At 34.4% G+C, this 24,873-nt stretch overlaps 1 protein-coding gene across 1 annotated transcript; it reads left to right on the forward strand.

Moving 5' to 3' along the window:
- Nucleotides 1–15,126: 15,126 nt before the first annotated feature.
- Nucleotides 15,127–16,945, forward strand: LOC111022346 (zinc finger protein WIP6). Its single transcript, XM_022299514.2, has 2 exons — nt 15,127–15,524; nt 16,411–16,945. The coding sequence occupies exons 1-2, from the start codon at nt 15,168–15,170 to the stop codon at nt 16,924–16,926; spliced, it is 873 nt and encodes a 290-aa protein (XP_022155206.1). The 5' UTR covers nt 15,127–15,167; the 3' UTR covers nt 16,927–16,945.
- Nucleotides 16,946–24,873: the final 7,928 nt, after the last annotated feature.

Genomic DNA, 24,873 nt, shown 5'->3' on the forward strand with positions numbered 1-24,873 from the left:
AAAAAATCCTTCAATTCTCAAATAAAAATTTCAATTTTTAGGGGCAGTTACAAATATGGCAAAAAAAAATTTAAGGAAATAACAAATTTAGCATCTACATTTTAGATTTGTAAATATAGCAAAATTTTTAGAAAAAACGGAGGTCCAATACTAAAATGTCAAATTTACCCTCGTAGAGTTGATATACCATTGATATAGCACTGATATATATATCTGATATATACTTGATATACATCTGATTTATTACTGATATACAAATGATATATCATTGATATAAATATTATATCTACTCATATAACTTCTTATATGATTATATTATTTACTATTTATTGATCTACCACTAATATATGTGTAATATATTATTAATATGCTTTTGATATACCACTGATATAATATTTGATATACAATTGATTTACTTATGATATATTTATGATATCTACCAATATAACTTTTAATATGGTTTACCACTGATATATGTCTGATATAACTATGATTGCTACTAATATAGGTTCTTATATGATTATATAATTTACCATTGATTTACCATGCTGATATAACACTTATAAATCTATGATATATACTTGATATGTCTTTAATTTACCACTGATATAACTATGATATCTACTAATATAACTTTTCATATGATTATATGATTTACCACTAATATAACTTTGATGAATCTATGATATATACTTAACATGTTTCTAATTTACCAATGATATAACCATGATATCTATTTGTCGCAACGTCATCGCGACGCGGAGCGGCCGACGTCATCCTCTAAGGGGTCTCTTTCGAGATAAGGGTTTGAAGTCGCCACCAATCATATACGAAGTGTGATTGGTCACCTATTTTAAAAACTTGGTCTACGAAAAACAGATTTTTGTTCGGGAGTCAACTGAGCGTCGGGAAGGTGTTAGCATCCTACGACACTCGTTCGAAAACGGTACCACATTTTATCATAAATTATCCTATTATTTTATTTGGTCCAAGAAAAAAAATATTTTTGTTAAAATTAAGCACCTCGAGTAAATTGGAGGGTTCCAATTCCCGTCGTTGGAGTTTTCAAAATAATTATTTAGTAAAAAAAATAATAACAAAAAAATTTTATTTTAAGGCACATTGAGACTTGAGCTCGTAACTTGAGCGTTGACATTTAAACATCTTACCAATGTGCGAACACATTGAGATATAAGTTATTTTCCTTTTCAAAATACATATTTTGTATTTTTTAATTTTGTTTTAAAAAAAAGAAAGAAAAACTCTAAATGAAATCTTTTATTTAAAATAATTATTTAGTAAAAATGAGGCATGCAAAGACTCGAACTTGGGTCATGTACATTAAAAGATGAACATCTTACCACTGTGTCAACATCTTAAGATATAAACATCATATTCTTTTACACAAACAAACGTTTTAACTTATTTTTTTAAACTAAAAAAAAACTACGAATTTTGTTAAATTAAAACAAAAAAATATATATCTTTTTTTTTATTTATTTCGAAATTAACAAAATTATTTAAAAGAAAAAAAATTTATTTAAAAACAAAGTCAAATTTACTTTAACAAAACTTATTTGCTAAAAAACTGATTTTTTTGTTAAGATTTTTTCAAAACCATAACCACCAAACCATTAAAATAATTTTAAATGAGATTTTATTTAAAATACTCTGTTTTTATCTCCTCTTTAAAATCCTGCAGCAGAAGATTCTTTTTTAATTAAAAAATAAAACAAAGGTAACACAAAAATTATAAACCTTGTAAAAAAAATCATTTTAAATAAAAACTACATTTTAAATAAAAAGAATCCCAAATTTAAAAGAATCCAAATTTTCTACAAGATTTATTTTATAAAACTCCTATTTTTTTCAACGTATTTTAACCAAAATTTTAAAGTAAAATATTTTATTAAAATAAAATTAAGTTTATATTTATTTCATTTAAAAAACTCTTCTTTATTAGAAAAAGAAAACCTTTTATTTTAAAACAAATTTTAAAATATCAAAATCCTTATTTTATTTTCAAAAACTTATTTAAAATTAATTTAGAAGATTTTTTCCTTACAAAAAACATTTTCTTTTTAAAAAAAGTAAAAAAAGTAAAAAAAAAACGTGATTTCCAAAGCCTTTCTCTTTCCAACGTATTTGATACTTACTTGAAATGCATGGAGATCGTCGGAGTGCCAGCGGGCTTGGAAGAAACTGTGAAGAAGAAGGTTGTTGCTGCTGTCGTTCGCGTCGTTCGCGTCGTTCCCTTGCGTCGTCGGAGGTCGTGGGTATGCAAGAGAAAAGTGGTGATGGTGGGATAAGAGAGATGGAGAGAAGAAGATATGGTGATGGGTTTCTAACTCTCTGCCCTGTGTTTCTGTGTGTCTCTATGTGTCCCTTAAATACACAAATAAAATAACAGTAACATGCGTGAGTTAAGTAAAACCAGAGAGAAAAAAAGGAAGGGAAAACGTAAAGCATGACACCTGTAGAAACTTGACCAAGAAAAAATCAAAGGGAGGAAAAAAAAACTGTTAATAACAAAAATAAAATCTTTATTTTTTAATTTGTAATTTCATTAATAAAATCAAAATTTTTAAAAGAAAACTTTTTTTAAAGAAAATTTAAATTAAAACTTTAGCTTATAAAAAATAATAAAGTAATCTTTTTTAATGAAGATATTTAAAAATAATAATAATAAATAAATAAAAATTAGCCGGACCAATAACGGTGTCTACACTATTGATATCTACTGATATCTAACATTGATGTATCTATGATCTACTGATGTATATTAGATATCAGTTACAAATATATTTAGTATGCCACTGATATACATCAGATGTACATCAAATGTATATTGGATATATATCAGATAATATATACATAGGTATATCATTACAAATATATTTAGTATATTATAAGTTAGAGGTATATTAGATGTATATTAGATGTATAATACGTACATCTGATGTATATCAGAGATACATCGGATGTACATCAGATGTAGATCGGAAGTATATCAGAGATATATTGGGCGTATATCAGATATACATCTATCGGGCGTATATCATATATACATCGAGTGTATATCATATATCATAAGGGTAAAACTGAAATAATAAAAATTTCGAAAATAAAAATTCAAATATTTTGCCATATTTACAAAATACAAAAGTGGTTGATATTTTTGTAAATATGTATAAAAGTTTAGCTAGCCAATATAATTTCCCCAATTTTTATCCTTTACATAGAAGTTTCAAAATTTCATGCATTCCAACGCTTTTAAGTAGTTAAATGCCGATAAAAAATTCCTTTTTCTAGCCGCTTACAAGTGACTTTTTATTCCCATTTTCAAGTCCAAAAATCCCCTTCAACTTCATCTTTTCGGTGAAGGTTTTCGTTACGGCGACCCATTTCCCAACGACTTTTTTATCTTTACGACGACTTATTAATTTTTCTTGCATATTTATTATTAAGTGTCATATAATATATACCTTATATCACTATATAATATATACCTCTTTACAAATCGTTTAGGCGGTACTTCTTTTCCATCGAATAATTTCCTTTCTTCGACATATTAATTAGGTTATATAATATTAACCTCAATTTGGTTTATAATATATAGTTTTTAATATAATCTATAGTAGTATGATAAAACATATACTTGTCCAATACTTTTTATCGTTACATAAATATTAGATTATATAATATATACCTTGAAGTATTATAGGCTGCATATATCCCAAAATATAATTCTTGGAGTTTTTTCATCGTTCACAGTCCTAAACCAAGATATTAAATGCAAAAACTTAATTTGATTCAAATAAAAAGATATTTTTTCCCTCTGTTTCTTACCTGCCCCTCCCTCGTGTTTGCTCAACCGCAACAGCCCCTCCCTTAGCATCATCTATGGCGAACATTTCTTCCACGTACGGTGACGCGCGACCAAACCCACGAACTTGACAATGGCCTTCTCCCCGCGACGACCCATATCGGCAGCACATTCTCCAATGACGGCACGATTTCTACGATCCAAGCGACGATGACACAAATGTGTAGCACCTTCACCAGTGACCGCGCGGCTTCGATGACTCACAAAAATTTCAAGTGGCATTCCCCTGCGGTCGATCGGAAGAGGAAACCTAATGAGAGAGAAATAGAGAGAGGGTACGATAGAGAGGGAGGGAGACGAAGAGATGTATGTGGGTTTTAACTAGGGAGAGAGAAAAAAATTAATTAGGATTTCTTGAATTTGTGGTAAAAACATATATGGATGGTTGCCTAAAATTTGATTTTTTACTTCTTTGTAAATTGTTTACATATTTATTAAAAATATATGAATATGGATAGCTTGATAATTTTTACATGGTCCATCATAAACGAGCCTCTATTTTGATAAATCTGTAAATAGGTGCCTAAAAATGGTTCAGTTGTTTTGTTATCCTTTTTTTAATATATATATATACCCTAATATTTGTTTGAGTTGGTTGAGCTTTGAAACTATTTTAATATTTATAGTTTCATCTCAAAATCAATTGACAGCGAGATGAGTAGTCATGTATTTAAACCTTATTAAGTCTCTTGATCTTTTTGACCTAGGGACTCTTAATAGTTTTCAAAAATTTTAATGTTTGACCACAATTGGAAAGTTAAAGACACTTGCAGAGACAAAAAATACGCCCACAACTCGAGCAAGCAATGTATTTTTTTAGAAAGAGATACCACACCATTCATTCAAAAGTATATGAGAAACGTACAGAGGGAGGAGGTTAAGTGAATGCACTCCAATTTAAAGAGACGGTGGAAATATCATAGTTACCAAAAAATATCAATTTAGACAACCAAGATGATCCATTTAACCGAATGTCGTCTCATAAATGTGCTGCTAATCTAGAGACTTGTGCAAAGAAGTGGTTATCCCTCTCCAACCAAAGAACCACAAGACGAAACCAAAGCTATTGCACCATATAGCACATTTCTGCTACTAGAGAGAAATTCATCTATGCGAGCCGAGAGCGCAAGAGAAATATTAAATATTTAAAACAGACAATACCATAGGGAAGCCGAGAAGGGACACAATGCAGTAGCATGTGTCGAAATTATGGAGATGCCTCGGAGAGAGTACGTCTTAATCCGGCCTACAGGACTACAAAAGGCCTTCAACCTAAAGAGACAACATCTTAATGCTCTTGGACAATGCCTCCACGCTTGTGAAAACTTAGATGATGATGACACATCAGCACAATCCACTTCAGCAAACCAATCACCTCCAGCCCAATATGATGAGAATATACACACAAAGATGATTCCCACGGAAGCCCACTAATTGACATCAACAAGGCAACAAAGCAATTATAATTACCATACATAGCAGGTGGTATATTAGCCTTATACAGCAGCTCACAGTTCCCTTATACAAGAACTCTAAATTGGAATGTTTCTAAACAATGGAAAGTGATCAGCCCACCAAATCATTATGTAAATGCAATTCTTACCGTTGAGATTGCTGACTATTAGGGCCAGCTAAAATCTTGCACTATTTTTACTTTCTTTCCTTTATTGAAGAACCTCTTCGAGCGGTATTTTGTAATGTATATAATCACCATGGGTCAAGATCAGAAATACAGTGAATTCTACTAAAATTGTCTTGTTGGTCCATTGATTCTTTTATGGTATCAGAGCTAGCTCGAAGGAATTACTTTTTTATCGATCCTTAAACACCCCTACCATCAGTCATGGCTAAACAAGAGACAATTCTTACAATCCAGTCTTTTCACCAATGCTCAAGTCTCATATCAATCAAATTGAGTGTGTCAAACTACCTACTTTGGAAGTCGCAAGTTCTACCACTAGTGAGGAGTTTGGGAATTGAAGACCACCTCAAGGAAAGCAAGAAACCAGAGGAGCTCTTGACTGACAAAGATGGAGAAACTATTCCAAATCCTCAATACAACATTTGGCTCAACAATGATGGCCTTCTAACCTCTTGGCTTCTAGGCATCATAACTGAGGATGTGTTGGCCACAATTGAAGGAACAGATTCAGCATACCAAATGTGGAAATCTCTAGAAGAACAACTTCTCACCGTTACAAAAGAAAACGAAATTCACCTCAATGAAGCCATCCTGAGTCTGAAAAAGGGAAGTCTCTCTTTAGATGAGTATTTGAAGAAAACTAAATCGTTTTGTGATCAACTTGCAGCTATGAAGAAACCAGTGGATGATCTCACAAAGGTGTTTCATGTTGCTAGAGGACTAGGAGCTAAATACCATGGATTTAAAACAGCCATGTTGTCCAAAGCACCATATCAAACCTATAATGAGTTCATCCTAGCTCTTAAAGCACATGAGGTAATGATAAATGTTGATAACGACGAGGAAAAGATGTCACAACTTGACCACAATCAAGCATTTTATGCCCAAAAAGGAAGAGGCAGAGGCAGAGGAAGAAATTTCTCTTCTAGAGGAAGAGGTTTCCCTTAAGGCAGACAAATCGCTCCTGAAAATGCAGGTTACACAAGTCCTCATAAAACTAGCTCTTTCCAAGGGAGACACAAAGACTCAGGTTTGTCCAATTCCCCCTTTCACAAAAATGAGAGACTGACATGTCAAATCTGTGGTAAAGGAAACCATAATGCATTGGAATGCTGGAATAGATTTGATCACTCATTCCAATCAGAAGATGTTCCGAAAGCCTTGGCTGCACTGAACCTAAATGAAGGAGCAGACCCTCTCTTGTATGCTGATTCAGGTGCTACCTCACATATCCTGAATGATCCAAGTAAGGTCCTTACCTATCAACCTTATAAAGGAAAAGAAAAAATATTTGTAGGGAATGGAAATCAACTTAACATATCACATATTGGACAAGGCAAAATAATCACTAGTTACAAAGATCTTAAGTTGGAAAATGTTCTAATTGTGCCAGAAATTAAAAAAAATCTAATCTCTATTAGTAAACTCACACAAGATAATGATTGCACCATCACTTTTCTTGCTGATAAATTTGTTATAAAGAACAAACAGGGGCGGATTCTTGCTGAAGGAGCAAAGAAAGGAGGGTTGTATGCACTTGATGAGCAGAAACAAAGACAAGAAGTCATGGTTGCAATATCTTCTCAAAATAAGGCTGATTCATCCATATGGCATAGAAGAATGGGACATGTGAATCACAACTCTCTCAAACTTTTAAGCGAACAAAGTCTGATAAACATGTCCTGTTGGACAAAGCAAAGAAAAAATATGTGAAAGCTGTCAAATGGGAAAAAGTTGCAGATTACCCTTTGAATCTAACCATGTTTTAAGTTTATTTCCATTAGAAAAAATACATTGTGATTTGTGGGGCTTAGCTCCTATTATTTCCTGCCAAAACTTCAAATATTATGCATGTTTTGTTGATGAGTATTCAAGATTCACTTGGCTATACCCTCTTAAAAGAAAATCAGATTTTTTCTCTTGTTTTAAAAAGTTCAAAATGCTAGTTGAAAATCAATTTGACAGGAAAATCAAAGTATTTCAAAGCGATGGAGGTGGTGAGTTCACCTCTTTTGAGCTCAAGAAACTCTTGGAAGAAAGTGGGATACACCATCAATTCTCTTGTCCATTTACACCTCAACAAAATGGGGTGGTGGAGATGAAACATCGTCATATTATAGAAACAGGTTTGACTCTTATGTTTCAATCTAATATGCCTTTAAAATATTGGGTGGATGCATTCCTCACTGCCGTGTATCTCATTAATAGAATGCCATCCAAGGCTCTTAATGAGCAAATTCCATTTCAAAAATTGTTTCAAAAGGCTCCTAATTATAGTGGCATCAAGGTATTTGGATGTAAATGCTTCCCTTATCTTAGAAACTATGGTAAACATAAGTTTTCAAAAAGAACATATCCATGTGTTTTCATCGGATATAGTCCTATACACAAAGGATATAGGTGTCTAGATCCGAGAAGTAATAGGGTATACATATCTTGCCATGTGATCTTTGATGAAGAATGTTATCCTTTAACTAACAATGCACAACACACAAACAACACACACCTTGTAGCTACTGAATTCTCAGGTTTTGAAGAATGGGAGAACACATCAGAAGAATCAAACAAGGCAAAATCACAGCCAACAACTCTTGGAGAGCCAATCAAAACCTCACACTGTTGTGACATAGAGAATAACAACAGTTCACAAGAAGGGTCAATTGAGGAAGAAGATCATTTTCAAGAAAATAACATGCCGCAGGAGATTATAATTGAGGAAGAAAATATTTCACCTACTGCCAACACAGGAGATGATAACTCAAGGAATAGAAGAGTCTACCTCAAACAACAGAACACCCATCTTCAACAAACACAATGAGCATTCTCATCTCCTTAACCTTCCTAACTCTAATATATCAAATTCTAGCAATCTTCCAGATATTAGCAAACAGTTATATGTGGATCTTAACTTATATTCTGCCGGTGAACAAAATTCTGCAGGTGAACAAAATGATAGTAGTACAAGAACATCACATCCAGAAGGCTTATGCCAAATTCCATCGGGTCATCACATGGTTACAAGAAGGAAATTAGCCCAAAATCCAAACCTTGACCATGAATTACACCAAGCTATACAAAAGACAAAAACCACTACCAAACAAATTCAATCTCTCCTTACCACCAACAACACCGAAGAACCCAAATCATATAAGACAGCTCTCCAAATACCTCATTGGAAATTAGCTATGGAAGAAGAAATGCAAGCACTCATCCAAAACCACACTTGGGACCTAGTGCCAAAACCAAGCAACATCAACACCATTGGATCCAAATGGATTTTTAAGACTAAACTTAAGGAGGATGGAAGTATTGAACGATACAAAGCACGACTAGTGGCGCAAGGCTACTAACAAGTTGAAGGACTTGACTACGAAGAAACATTTAGCCCCGTAGTTAAAGCTTCTACAATACGAATTATTTTAGCCATTGCTACAAGTTTGAACTGGACTTTAAGACAATTGGATGTAAAGAATGCATTTCTTCATGGGACACTCAAAGAAACAGTATACATGACACAACCATCGGGATACCAAAACTCCAAGTTTCCTCATCACGTGTGTAAGCTCAACAAATCAATATATGGATTGAAACAAGCCCCAAGAGCATGGTTTGAAAGGCTCTCAAAATATCTCCTTCACCTTGGTTTCATGTGTTGTAGATCTGACTCTTCAATGTTTATTTTTAAACAACATTCCTTTACCTTAATTATGTTAATATATGTTGATGACATAATTTTGACAGGAAATGATAGTAATGACATTCAACACCTTGTAGACCAACTTGGAGATGAATTTGCAATCAAGGACCTCGGGAGATTACATTATTTTCTCGGAGTAGAAGTGCACACTACAAATCAAGGATTATTTCTCTCACAAACCAAATATGCGAAAGAAATCCTCCAAAAGACTAACATGGAGACAACATCGCACTTCAACACCCCAATGGCATTAAATAGTGCAGTTGAATTCCCAAAGGACCAAGATCCAGTTGATGCTACTCTATATAGAAGTATTGTGGGCTCATTACAATATTTGACCCTATCACGACCAGATATCACACAAGCTGTCAATAAAGTTTGTCAGCACCTTCAAAATCCCATGGGTCAACACTTCCAAGCCGTCAAACGAATTCTAAGATACATCAAAGGGACAACAGACTACGGTATACTTTTCCATAAAAATAGTCCCTTAAATTTATATGGTTTTTGTGATGCAGATTGGGGAGGATGTCAAGAAACTCGACGAAGCACGACAGGATTTTGTATTTTTCTTGGAGCCAATTGTATATCATGGTCCTTAAAGAAACAACCTACCGTCGCAAGATCAAGCTCAGAAGCAGAATATAGATCAATGGCAAGTACAACTGCTGAACTCACATGGATAACCTTCATCCTAAGAGATATAGGAATCAAACTCCTTCAACCACCACAATTGTTTTGTGACAACCTGAGTGCTCTTCAAATGTCTATCAATCCTGTGTTCCATGCTAGAACTAAACACATTGAGATGGACTATCACTTTGTTAGAGAAAAGGTGGCATTGGGATCACTTGTCACTCGGTATGTTCCATCTACTGAACAACTAGCAGACATCTTTACTAAGCCTCTCGCCAAGACTCCCTTTCGAAATCTACGGTCCAAACTTGGAGTTCACGCTCTAGCACACTCCAGTTTGAGGAAGAATGAAAACTTAGATGATGATGACACAGCACAATCCACTTCAGCAAACCAATCACCTCCAGCCCAACATGATGAGAATATACACACAAAGATGATTCCCACGGAAGCCCACTAATTGACATCAACAAGGCAACAAAGCAATTATAATTACCATACATAGCAGGTGGTATATTAGCCTTATACAGCAGCTCACAGTTCCCTTATACAAGAACTCTAAATTGGAATGTTTCTAAACAATGGAAAGTGATCAGCCCACCAAATCATTATGTAAATGCAATTCTTACCGTTGAGATTGCTGACTATTAGGGCCAGCTAAAATCTTGCACTATTTTTACTTTCTTTCCTTTATTGAAGAACCCCTTCGAGCGGTATTTTGTAACGTATATAATCACCATGGGTCAAGATCAGAAATACGGTGAATTCTACTAAAATTGTCTTATTGGTCCATTGATTCTTTTAGCTAAGAGCATTGAGATGCTATCACTTGAGGAATCCACACCCATAAAGTACAATGTCTTGATGTTGAAGGCGATGTTTCAACTTTTGACGTGTAAGTTTCTATAAATTAAGACATTGCCCATGAGCCTCATTAATTCCTTCAGATGTGTCAATTAGGTAAATGCGGAGGACAAAGTGTTAGCTTTACGAGCTTCAATCACACAAAGTATTTTGATGATAACAAACTTTATTTACTGATGATTTTAGTGTTTCAAGTGTCCATAGCGTAGGGCTTGGAAAGACGAATTCAATGAATTTTAAATCACTCAAATTAGAGTTCAAACGAATAAATTATAGCCAAAACAAGTTGAGGAAGAAAAAACACATATGACATGTGATGTGACATCTAATAGTCAAATTATGCCACTGTGGCAATGACGTGGCAGTAAGTCGTGGCATCAATAAATCTGGTGACGTGGTGGATGACGTCGACAGATCATGTGACGACACGTGGTGCTTTCAATTTCAACAAATCACATTCTCATAATTCTCTCAGTTCCACAATCTTGTCTCAATTTCACATAATTTCTCAATCTGGACCAATTTCTCCAAATCTCCATAATTCTCTTCATTCTTTTCTTTATCTCTACTTTTAATCTCCATCATCCATCTTTTATTGCCCTAAATCCAATGGTCAAATTTTATCTTCAAAACTCTATTTAAAGCCACTAGATTCATCATTCTTCACACCAATTATCAAAGTAAATATCTTTCTCCTTTCAAGTCATGTGCTCTCAAATTTTCCTTCTCTCCACACAAAAAGTTGTCCATATTTTTTTTGTGAGAGATATAGAGTGTAGCTTTTTAGCTATTGCTTTAGTGCGGAATTTGTAAATCTACCTTAGTGAGGTACTTTATTTGTATTACTTGTTTCACATTTTGGGTTTTGTATTAAGGTGTGGGCACACATTAGGTTGTGAGAAAACCCAATTGATTAGATCCTGAACCAGTTAAAAGGATTGTGGGTTTCTCTTTAGCCTAGGACAAAAAGAGTGTCGATCGGTTTGGTTCTCACCCGCAAGAGAGTCGTTGTAGTAAAATACCCAAGAAGAAGTCTTGGGGAGTGGAGTAGCGACTTCGAAACCACTGTAGAAATTTATGGTGTCATCTCTCTCTACACTTTAACTTGTGCATTTAAATTTCGTTTAATTTTTTATTATTCTTAAAATTATTTTTTAAAATCTACGAGTTCGTAAGCAACCCAATTCACCCCTCTAGTGTTGCCACATCGATCCTACACAAAGAAGACTATTGAAGAGTTAAGAAAATAAGTTTTATGAAGGGTCGAGATTGTTAAGGGGCAGATAATTTACATGACGACACTAGTTTTCTTCTCTTCCTTCAACTTTCTTGATTTTGCTATGAGTTGGTTATTTGTCTATTCATTTATATCTATGTGCTTAATGCTTTTAATCTTTTTTATGAATGGATTGAACTTAGGTTTCAATTCCTACACTTAGAATAAGGGGGGTTTACAACAAAATTTGAATGCATGACTAAAGAGGCCACTCTAAACTCTGAAAGATTTAGAAACTCTTTAAAAGTCACTAAAAGAATTAGACTTACCTTTCCTAATTATTGAAATTTAATATGAATACTAGTTTAATGATCTACAAAGATGTTTAGCTTGTGTTCGGAAGATTTAAATATTCTTTGCTTATACAATCTATTATCATTCAGTATTTAGTTATCAAATTTTAGGTGAAAATAATTCTTTGAGAATATTCTTCATATTGATATTACTTTCACCAATATTTGTTCTGATTTTTACATTGATTTTTTTTTTAAACGAAACTGTCATTTTATTCATAAAGTATGTGAGAAATATACATACAAAAGGGAGGCTAGACACATGCACTCCAATTAAGTGAAATGGTTGATATATCATAATTACAAAAAAGTGGAGACTTTGTAGACCATGAAGATGCTAAGGTCTTAATATCTTCCCAAAGGTGAAGATAAATATCTAAAAAAATCAGAGAAAATTTGCACTCCAACCATATGCTCCAAATGAGAGATCCCACAAAGGAATAGATCTTCTATTACCGTTCAAGTGATATAAGGATTCCTTAAGAAAAGACTCAATGCGTCTAGGGAGCGGGAGGAGGGGAATGAAAAGATGGTCCAAAGATTCCTGAGAGCGCTGACATAATACACACCAATTTGGATTGCAAACAAAGAAAAGGATACCTTTGTTGAAGCTTTTCTTGTGTATTGAGCCCTCGGTGGAGAATGCACCATATGAGGAATTTACATTTTTTTTTGGGCAGAAGCAAGTCCCAAAAATTGGTGAAGAAACCTGTATATATGCCTTGAGAGACAGCAAGGTTGAATTTCATAGACTTGACAGAGGATTTTTACATTGATTTAATTCTCTTCATCTTTCAATAATTGTATCTGCTATAGTTGAGTGAAGTAGAAATTGACAGCACTCTTTTGCCTAATCACATTAAAAACTTCACTTGTATATTTGTGGTTAGCAATTCTAGATACGTGGTAGCTTAATTTTGTGAATTAATTTGTTAGAGCTTGATTTTTGTTAAAAATTTATCAGGTCTTGAAAGATTTTTACCTTGTTTTATTTTTTTGGTTGAAATTAGTTAATGGATAAATGTAATAGTAGTCAAACAAATATAAGGTAAAAATTACAACAATTTTCTAAATATAACGTTAAATTGTATGGAATTTCAAATTTAGAGTAATAATTGATTTAACATTGTGAAATTCATTGGATAAAAATTGAAAATTTCCTATAGTGCGTGAGTGGTGGAGTGGTTTCATGGTTGGATGTTGACACCCAATATCCAGGTTTGAGTCTCACTTGTTGGATAATTCGGTAGTAGCCGCAGATACCCCAATTTATAGACGGTGCCCCACAAGGGGTTATGCGAAATGGCGGGCAATTTACGGGTGATGGAAAAAAGTTGAAAACTTCCTTGTTTAATAAGAATGGTCTCTTAGGTATCAAAATCTGCCGGCCTTTGAGTTTGTACAAGAGGGTTTAATTAGTTGAAGTTAAAATTAAGTAGATGAATAAGGAAAAAAAGGGTTAAATCTCAGTGCATGTGAGCCCTAGATGAATTCAGATACTAATACCTAACGGTAACCCAAAAAGAAAAAGAAAAAGTAGTAATTTCTAGAATTAGGAAAATCATTACCTGGAAAAATAATGTCACGAAAACACAATAGACATAAATACATATATTCGATAATAACATTATTCGAAAAAGAGAAGAAAAAGGGAAGAATTTGACACATTTTTTGCCTCTCTTCCTTGTCCTAAACAAACCTACAGAACTGGTAGCATCTTTCTCAATCAAAACAGATCGTCTTCTCGAGTTGCAAACAGTGTCCCAAAGAAAAGAAAAACAAAAAAAAAAAAAGAAATTTATTTTTTTTACCCTCTCTCCATGACTGCCACTATCAGCATCTCCCCTTTATTAACAAAAGTGGGAGAGAGTGACCCACGCCTTCTATTGTACAGTTTTCCATGTCCTCATCCTCTATTTGCCTTCTCTATCTATATATCATTCCTCACTCTAGGCTTAAGCCTAGCCCTCCCCCAGAAACAGAGAGGGTACACCATTTTAGGCATGGAATTGGGCCACAACTACTCCTCCTTTGCCGGTTACTTGTCTCCCTCCATTCCCCAAAACTTCACCAGAACCTCAACGTTTATCAATCTACACCTCACCACGTGCACTCTCTCTTAATAATTGTTACCCCGACCCGGATATAGCTCAATTAGTTCTAAAATATCGTTGGTTTGAATATTCTCATTCTAGGTTAGTAAGGATTACAAACAAAGTCTCATGTTAACTTAGCCAGGAAAAGAGAAGATTTTGGATATATAGATGAGAGACAACATCTCTATTGGTATGAGATCTTTTTGGTGAAACCAAAAACAAATCTAAAAAACTTATGTCTAAAATGGACAATATCATATTATTTGTGTTTGTAAGAAGTGTAAACAAAGTCATACGTTAGCTAGAAAAAGAGAAGATTTTAGATATACATACAAGAGACAACATCTAAGAATTTTTTGATGAAACCAAAAGTAAATTCATAAAAAATTCATGTATAAAGAGAACAATATCATATACTATTGTGTTGGTAATGAATGCAAACAAAGTCTTACATTAGTTAAGAAGATAGAAGATTTTAGATACATACACATGAGAGACAAAAATTTCTTGCACGAAATATTTTTTGTAAAACCAAAAGCAAATCTGTGAGATCTATGCCCAAAACGGAGACAATATCCTACTATTGTAGGAGGTTCTCTTGTTTGGACGGGCTACCAATACCCGGTTCATATTTGTTGCACTAAAAAAACCGAGTTAGAACTCCAAAGCAGGCATTAGTTTATTTATTTATTGCCCTTTTCCCCTTCTCTCCCCACCTATCTAATCCTGATCTCCTCTCTCTCTTCTCTCCTCTTCTATTATTAAGCTCAGCGCAACATGCAGAGTTCCAACTTCACTTGCATATCATCTAGCGAGAGCGCCTGTTTGGAACCCGATGAAGAAGGAGAAGACTCCATTTTCCTCTCCCTCTGCCCTCCCGGCCAACGCCACGCTTCCATTTCCTCAAAATACCAAAAACACCCTCAGAATAACCCTACTCATGGAGCTGCAGCTGTCACCGTCGCAATGCATATCGGCCCGCCTCTTGCCGCCGCCGCAGACTCCACCGACGGCGCCGCCCGACCTGTTGACGGCCAGTACTGGATTCCTACGCCTGCCCAAATCCTCGTTGGACCCACCCAGTTCTCCTGCACTGTCTGCAGCAAAACCTTCAACAGATACAACAACATGCAGGTTTTTTTCTTTCTTTTTTTTCACGAATGTCAAAATTTTTTAATCTAGTGTTCTGAAAACTTGCACGTTTTTTCAAAAATTTTCAGTTTGATTTGCAACATCGACAGACACTTTTTTTGGATTTTCAAACTTTCGAGGGCTCAACTCAACTATATCACTGCTTTTCGTCTAGGTTTGCTTTGTTCTGTTTTTTTATCCAAAAAAACCAATGTTTCTACTAATGCTTGTTTCAAGTTTTGATTTTTGAGTTCATGGAAGAAGGAAAATATAAGATTCGACTTCCACCTTAAAATTTAATGTTACCCGTTAACAAAGCATAAAAAAAATCCAATGTTTCTAACAATGCTTGTTTCAAGTTTTAGTTTTTTAGTAGGAAAATATAAGATTCGACTTCCACCTTAAAATTTAATGTTACCCGTTAACAAAGCATAAAAAAAATCCAATGTTTCTAACAATGCTTGTTTCAAGTTTTAGTTTTTTAGTAGGAAAATATAAGATTCGACTTCCACCTTAAAATTTAATGTTACCCGTTAACAAAGCATAAAAAAAATCCAATGTTTCTAACAATGCTTGTTTCAAGTTTTAGTTTTTTAGTAGGAAAATATAAGATTCGACTTGTTAACAAAGCATACAAAAAATTCGAAAAAAAAGAAAAAGATTAGAACAAAACCCAAGCACCACAGAGGCTAAATTGACACTAAAATAGCTTCAAATCGAAAATTTTCTAAGCCTCTTTCTATAACCCTTCTATTTTCTTTGTTTGTATTTTGTTCCTTTGATTTAGCTGCTTTTACAAACTTATTCTCGAAATCTGCTTAAGAATTCAAGAAACAAGCCCTGGCCATGAAAAATATAAAACTAAAAACGAAATGGTTACGGAACGCAGATGCACATGTGGGGGCATGGTTCACAGTATAGAAAAGGGCCAGAGTCGTTAAGAGGGTCAAAGCCAGCGTCTTCAATGCTGCGACTGCCATGCTATTGCTGCGCAGAGGGGTGCAGAAACAACATAGAGCACCCAAGGTCAAGGCCACTGAAGGATTTCAGAACTCTGCAGACCCATTACAAGAGGAAGCATGGGGCTAAGCCCTTCAGTTGTAGGAAGTGTGGGAAGCCCTTCGCCGTCCGCGGAGACTGGCGGACCCACGAGAAGAACTGTGGGAAGCTTTGGTTCTGCATCTGTGGCTCTGATTTTAAGCACAAGCGGTCCCTCAAGGACCACGTCCGAGCCTTCGGCGACGGCCATGCCCCGCATACCGTCCAAGTTTGCGAGGTTGATGACGACGATGAGGACGACGTGGATGATGATTGGGACATTGATAAAAATAATAATGATAATAATGATATTCTTCATCATCATCAACGTGTAAATGGAGGTCAAGGCTGGTCTATTTTTCATTAAATTTTCATAATAATTTCCATATCTGCATTATTATTATCTCAAATTTTATATACGTGTGTTTTTAGCTGCTACTTCTCTCTTATTTATGTGTTCTTCGCTTCCTATGCTCCTACAAAATACCTGTGTCTGATGTTTGGAAGTAGAGACAGTCACAATTAATATGGGAGGGAAGGGGCTGAAAATTATGTTGAGATATATATATATATATATCTTAATAGCTGGGTAAAGGAGTAAAAAAAAATTAATAAAATTCGTTTTCCAAGACCTTTCAGTCTACTCATTAATTATATATATGTATCCATACATGTAATGCATGGCCTTTTGATAATTTTTTTCCTTTCTTTTCCCTGGAAGAAATTTCCATCAAGTGATTCCTATAGAAGAAAAGCAATATTTCAATTAATTGCTCTGTTTGGTTTTCTTTTTCCTTTTTTTTCCCTTCAGACGAACCAAAATTGGTTAAAATTACAGCTATATCCTACATCCTAGAATCTTTCCTGTACACATATATATATACACACACACACACACACATTATCTTTGAGTGGAGGAGTCCTTTTTCTTTGGGAAACAGTTGAATTTTAATTAGTCCTAGTAAATGTGGGAAGTGGAAGAGTGAGAGTAATTCATATGGTAAAATACAAAATTTATAGTGTCAGTTCAGTTGACACACCTGTGAACAAAATTTCTCAATTTGAAGGGGTTTGGGGAGACTGACACAGGGCAAGAGAGAGAGGGAGAAAAGAGGGAGAAGATGAAGACAAACAGTAACACAGTGTAATGAAATCCAAGGTTTTGTATATCAAAAAACATGACATTAATTGTTGGAAGTCCCTTTCTTTTTTGCTCTCCCATATATAATAATAAATGAGAGAGAAAGAGAAAGAGAAAGAGAGAGGAAATTTTTTGTGGTCAAGTGAATTCAGTGAGTGCAGACAATATGCTGACAATTTGTTGCAGTGCAGTCACAGATTGTACTGTTCACATATCACTTTGCAAAATTTGCAGTGTAAGTTGGAGTAGCAGTAGCACTAATACTACAACAACTACTACTACTACTAAGACTTTGAAGCAGGGGTTTAGGCTTTAGCCCATTGTGTCAGCAGAGGTAAAAGAAAGAAGAAGGGACCACTGGGAGAGCGGGATTACTCTTTTTAGGGTTTCACCCCCAAAGGCCTTCCTTTTTTCCTTTTCAGAACAACTACAAACAGATACTACGATAGATTTTCAGACACCTGTTGTTTGCCTCTTTAGCCTTATTCATTCATAATAATGTGCATGCCCTTTCCCTTCTCCACTCTCTCATCATTTCTATTTCTGTCTCTCTCTCTCTCTCTCTCTCTCTCTTCTAAACTACTTTTTCCTGCTCCATGCATGCAAAAAAAATATATATAAATTACAATTAAAATTTCTCCCTTCCCTGTTCTTGCTTTTCTTTTCAGTTTCTTTCCCCATTCACTTTTCGTTTCTCTTGTTCATTTATTGACTGCTACTCTCTAGCTACCTCCTTCCCCCATCTTTAATTTGGCTGCGTAGTAAGTAGTTATCATCATCATCATTCATGTCCTACTCCTATGTCTTATTTTGATTCATTTTGTATGCTTTTTTTTTGTTATTTCTACTGTTTGATATACAAGTCACTCTTCGTTTCGTTTGAGTAACGATTTAGTCTATGTATTTTTAAATTTGTAATAGTGTGTGAAAAATTTAGTCATTGTAGTTTAAAATTTGTAATGATTTAGTTTCTATCGTAACAAATATTGTTAAGATTTAATGGAGTTTCATATGTATGAAGATTGATAAGATGATGAGGAACCAAAAATTTGTTTATATAGACTACAAAGCTTAAATTGTTATGTAATAAAAGTCTGACAGTTAATTTTGATCTTATGGTAAGGATTAAATTGTTACAAATTTTAAAATATACGGACTAAATTGTTACAAATAAAGTTGAGAAACTAAATTGTTATCACTTTTAAAGTATAGGGATTAAATTGTTACAAATTATACTATGGAACTAAATCGTTACTTTAATGAAATTGTAGGAACCAAAAGTGTTTTTTAACCTACTTATTTTGTTTCATTCGTTCTAAAGTTGAAAGTATGTTAAATATATGTTTTAGTCCTTAACTTTTCAGTGTTTTTTCAATTTTAGTCCCTTATGTTCTAACAGTTTTTAATTATATTATTCTCGTTGGTGGATATTTAAATTAGTTTAGAATAAAAACTTACATGATCTGATGGTTAGTCTAATAAAAAATTTTGAAAATTTTGCCACCGATTTAGAAATTTAGAAATTTGGGGGAGGAAACAGAAATTTTTTTTGTTTTAGTTGGAGTAATTTTTCCTATAAATTTATATCAACTTTTCTAAGTATCATACGATTTTAACACTTACCAAATATAAATGATATAATTGAAAAATATTAATTAAAACTTCTTGAAAAATATGGAATAAATTGAAAAACATTAAAATATGGGAGACTAAACCATGTATATGTTAGCTTTGATATCTAAACTCTGCATAGTTTTTTTATTCACTTTTGCTATTGAATTTGCGTAAGGCATTTAATAGAAAATTTGTATGACCTGTGTATATTTGAGTTGTTAATATTCTATTATATCTTTTTGTTTAATACAAACAATTGAACCAAAACCTAATCTTTCTGAGTGTGTTCAAGACTATAACAGTATTATTTCAAAGCTAAAAACTTAAATATAATTGCTAAAATATAATTAAAGTGAAAAAAAAAAAGGCTGTTTACACAATTTCAAGGGTCTAATCAACTGTTTATACATTTTACATTATTTTATTTTCAAGGGTCTAATCAACATAATAACTTCTGGACTGAGAAAGTACTTTAAAATGACATATTCGATTTGGAAGTAATGTCATAAATTATCTTTCTTTCTTTTTTTTTTTCCGATAAGATTTTAAAACATATTGAAAAGTGTTTGTTGATGACCTTTTAACTTTGAGATTCCTAATTCCTAAAAGGCATGGTTCCTTTTACCACCTTTATTAAACAATATTTGTTTCCCTTTTTATTTTTAAGTATTCTAAGCAATGGAAACAAACAATATATTAATGTTGAAGTCAATTGTGTAAAACTATCATTTTATCAAAACATAATGACAAACACGTCTAAATCTTCACTGTTTCTTAATAAAGCAATAAATTAAGAAAAGAAAAAAGAAAAAAAAAAGTAACAGGTTTAAGATCCGAGGCAAAGAGGGAATCAGTTTTACTGACACCAGCTTTGAGATCTGTATCTTGGAAGGACCCAACAAGCAATTTCCCTCTCTTTTATTTGTCTCCAAGTGTTTGTTTTCTCACACAGCCAAACAAGTGCCATTGTGAACACTTTGAAGTGTGACTTTGGGGTAAAAAGAGTGATTCAACAAACACTTGAATTTGACTACTTGGCAAGAGATGGGTTCCAAGTTTCTTTTGCAATTGGTGTGATGTGTTGGGAAAGTTTCCGGCAAAGTTTCCTTGGTGCAACTAACATGGTCAAATCTCAGTTTAAAACTTTGATTTGGTTTGAAAGTCTAAGTTAGTATAAGTGAGATTATGTTAATGTTTTATATGTATTTATAATATTCGCTTTTAACACGAGACAAAACGAGTAACGCTTGGTATTACTTGGAGTTGAAATAACATTTTAGTAGTCAAAGTTATTTACTAAGTTAATAGGAATGTCATCATCTGGATTGGATTTTTAACTCTCTTGAGTACCACATATAAATCGCCCATGAACTGTTAAAACTTTACACCAAGAACTCTCAATTCTCAATTGTCTCTCCCGAGTGCGAGTTAATTTTTCTTTCTAATTAAAAAAATCAATATTCCTACCTAGTTTCAATGACAAGCAAGTAATTTAATGAATAAGCTTTTTAATGACTTTTAAAGAACTTTTAAATCTCCCCATCTTTTTTTTAAGGAAAAAAAAACGACACACCAATTCATTAAAAAAAGTATGTGAGAAATGTACCAAGAAGATGAGGCTAAATAAAAACGCTCCAGTTTAGAGAAATTATGGAAATGTCGTAATTACAAAAGAATGTCGATTTTGTGGACCAAGAGGAAGTAGTCATTTTGATATCATCACACAGATGAGCTGGTGATCTAGAAGTGCCTGTAAAAAGACGATTGTTTCTCTCTGGCTAGAGAAACCAGCAGAAACGCCATTCCACCAAGTATATTTCCATTGGAGGAGAGGGGTATTCATACGTTCCACAATGGACATCGACTTTAGTTGGAAAAGCTGTAGAGATGTCAAAGATATCAAATATATCAGCCTCCAAAGGGAAGTAGTGTATGAGCAATGGAGAAAGAGATGATCCAGAGATTCGTTATTCTAATTATAGAGAGAGCAATAAATAAGGATTGATCAGACTCATAGTTAAATCTCTCGATCTTAAAATTCATTCCGTTATGCATCTCCATTTATGACTCTAATTAATTACCTCTCATGAGCATAAGATTTTAAGTCTACTATCAATTAAACTATGGTTAGTTGATTAAAAGCATGAACCATGGAGAAACATAAATAGAACCTTCCAAAGAGAATTATTAAATAATCAATCCATATAGTTCAATGGCTAAATCAATCCCTAATAACAAGAAATTTAGCTATTCAGAATTCAAATAAACCAATAAAACTCATGCTATGTATTCCATAACAAAATCACAAAAAGTCCAGGGAAAAAAGAAGAAATAAATCATGTTGTACCCATTGTCATCCCTAAATCAATCTCCATGATCTTGAGCTTTAAAAATCTCTTTCCTCACCTCTATAATGGTTTCCTTGCCTTCTATATATTTTCATCAATCTCGATTTGAAATTTTCTCTACAAAGAACTCTCCTCTGGTGGCAGTGCCTAGAAACCATATATTTATAAAAGGGAATTGTGTTAGTATCAAAATTTGATGGATGCTCGAAGTTCGTAACACCATGACGCTACATAGAGTCGTGCCCCTATCTTCTAAGCAAATGGCTTAAAGGTTGTACCCGGAAACCACCATATCAGTGCTATTTGGTAGCACTGTGGAGCTTTCTTTTCTTTGGGTGTTGGGCTTAATTAGGTATGGGTGCGAGCATAGGCAAGCGGCTTCTGCACTTTGGGCTTCTTTTCAAGGTTTACATGGACTTGATATATAGGCTGTGATATGATCACATCATATAAGTGCTTGTGGATGGTCTTCTGTTAACATGTTTTAGAGCGGTAAAAGTGTTTTTAACCAATACTGTTTGGGGGTGAATGTACCCAAGACACGTGAAGGACCCTTATTAGTGTTTGAAGAAACTGAATGAAAAGGATTGCCTAGGTCCATCTCGGTCCTGCCGAGGAGACCGGATTTGCCCGTTATAAAAGACTAAGTATGGACACCAAGGTTCGACCTGACTGGGGTCCGACCTGCTCGGAACCCGACAGGTCCGATGTGAGAAAAGACATATAACCGCCGGTCGTGTGTACTGTCGGATCCATCACCTATAAATAGAGGGCTTCATTTCACGCTCAGGTATCGAATCTCACCTCGAACTAAATACGGAATCCGATCTGTACTGACTTGAGCGTCGGAGTATTTACCCTCTTGTGCAGGTCCACCCTAGGGCTCAGGTTGGAACCGGAGATCGGGTTCGAGCTTGATTCGTGAAAAACCGTTGTGCAAACCCTTGCATAAACAAATACTAAATGCTTTTAAAATTTTTGAAAAGTCAGAAGTGGTTTAAGAAACTTGAAAAATAAATAAAAATTGTTCAATGTATTTAATTAAGTGCTTAAATTAAATGTATCAGTTAAAAATATTTTAAAAAGTGTCTAGGGAAAGTTGAACAGGTGGCCTGTCAAGTTTTAGGGAAGACAGTTGGATGTTGGGCCCACAAGCGGTTGAGAACGTACACCAAGGACTCGTATAGGCAAGTATGTACAAGAGGCACGCTGCGGACGCAACCTATAAAAGGGGACAAAGTGGCTGACGTCGTCGCCAGTAACGGTAAGGTGTTAGAGATGTCCGCCCTGTCCCGTCAAAACACCTTATAGCAAGGCACGCCCCTGTGCCTTAAACCGTCGTCCTTCCTAATTGGCCATGAATGCCTATAAAAGGGAAGGACCCCATCACTACCAAAGAAAGTAAAAAATCTATCAGCATTGTCGTGGGATAATCTAATTATAGTCACAAGTTGTTGCTTTCACTATGATCCGGTCAAACTTTTGAAAGCCATTAAAGAAATAAATGACTATGTTTCTTCTTGCAATCCTTTCCAAGCAGATAAAGTAATTCTACATGTTAGAAACCAAGAACAAGCTAGGTTTTTATGCATGAATAAGAGATGAGTGACCGTGGGTTCTTTCTACATAAAATTTGAAACCTAGAAACCAAATAAACATGCTACACCACAGTTTTCAAACCTATCAATCCAAACCCACCACCAACCACGCAAGCAAAGCTTAACCAACTCGTTTCCCAATCATCAAACCCAAAACAAGACCTTTAAGGCCATTCAAATTAACAAAACCAAGGCCCATAACCTTTTGACTAACACCAGCTCCCGTTTAATCGTTGACCTACCCCTTTCACCCATATCAAAGTTAGCCATCTCAAGACCAGACTCCACGTCTGAAGTTTCCCCATTTTAAAAGTTGTAGAGTTTGATGTTGACTCTCCCGAGAAGATTATAAATGGCAGCTTAATTAAAAAAAATCTTTTTACTCATGCCAACAAAAGCACATATAAAGGTTGTACTTCCAAGGAAGAAGATTTTAAATTGCAGTTGAGCAATGGGTTATTAGCTAATGGTTTTTGTATTATTCCAACCACATCTAAAAATAAGAAAATACAGTCGAATTTTCGTAGAACAAAAGGGACAATCCATCAATCGAGTTTTATCTCAAGAGCAATTATAAAATCAATGAAGGTATAAAATTTAACCTCTATTGAAATCAACTGAAAGTTGGGTTTTCTATTTTACCGCCAACAGTAAACAGTAGGTATAAATACTGTGTTAAAAAAGGAGGTAATTAGAGAAAAACCTCATACCTTTGTAATTCCTCATCAATAGGGAAGAGTACTGCCGTTTAACAGTGGATGTAGGCTTGAATAGCTGAACCACTATAATTTCTTGGGTCTTTTCTTCTTCTTCTTCCCTTCTTTGATAATCTGCAAACCAGAGAAGCAAAAGAATGGACATTTATGTAAAAGCTACTTATAAAATGGATGAAATGAATTCGAGTCCCCATACCTACTAGGTGGCGTTATATGCCTTCTTTTTCTGTCTCTTGCCAAAGAGTAATTTGTGAGATCAGGGCGTTGTACAACATCTTCTTCTTGTACCACTAACTCTTCTTGTTCTACCTCTAAATGGACATTATCTGTCCTTTCAATTTCTGCTTTGGATGACTTAGGCAGCTTCACCTCAATTATTGATTTTTCTTTTGCTTCATCATCCACTTTGTATGATTCTTGGTACATAAACATTTCTTGCTCCCTGAAAATGACATCTCTACTATTTATGCACCTTTTATCAGTAGGATGGCACAACCTAAAACCCTAATTCACACCTTCTATAAAGCCAACAAACATACATCTTATTGCTCGAGGTTTTAATTTTCCTTGATTAATATGAACATATCGTGTACATCCGAAAATTCTCAAATTTTCCAATTTTGGAGGATGATTTGTCCATTTTTCTTCAGGAGTGATAAACTTGTTGGCAGTGTGCGGACTTCGATTTATTGAATAGGTAGCATACAAGGTTGCTTCTGCCCAGAATTTTTCTAGTAGGTTCAACAGACAAGAGACATCTTACACGTTCCATAATAGTTCGATTTAGCCTCTCTGCAACCCCATTCTGCTGAGGATTATTTCTCACTGTTTTATGCCGTGTTATCCCATTTTCTCTACAATAGCTGTTAAATTCTTCACCACAAAACTCCAATCCAT

This window comes from Momordica charantia (genome assembly GCF_013281855.1).
Source record: "Momordica charantia cultivar OHB3-1 chromosome 4 unlocalized genomic scaffold, Mcharantia_2.0 BLBB01000004.1, whole genome shotgun sequence".
Taxonomy (NCBI): domain Eukaryota; kingdom Viridiplantae; phylum Streptophyta; class Magnoliopsida; order Cucurbitales; family Cucurbitaceae; genus Momordica; species Momordica charantia.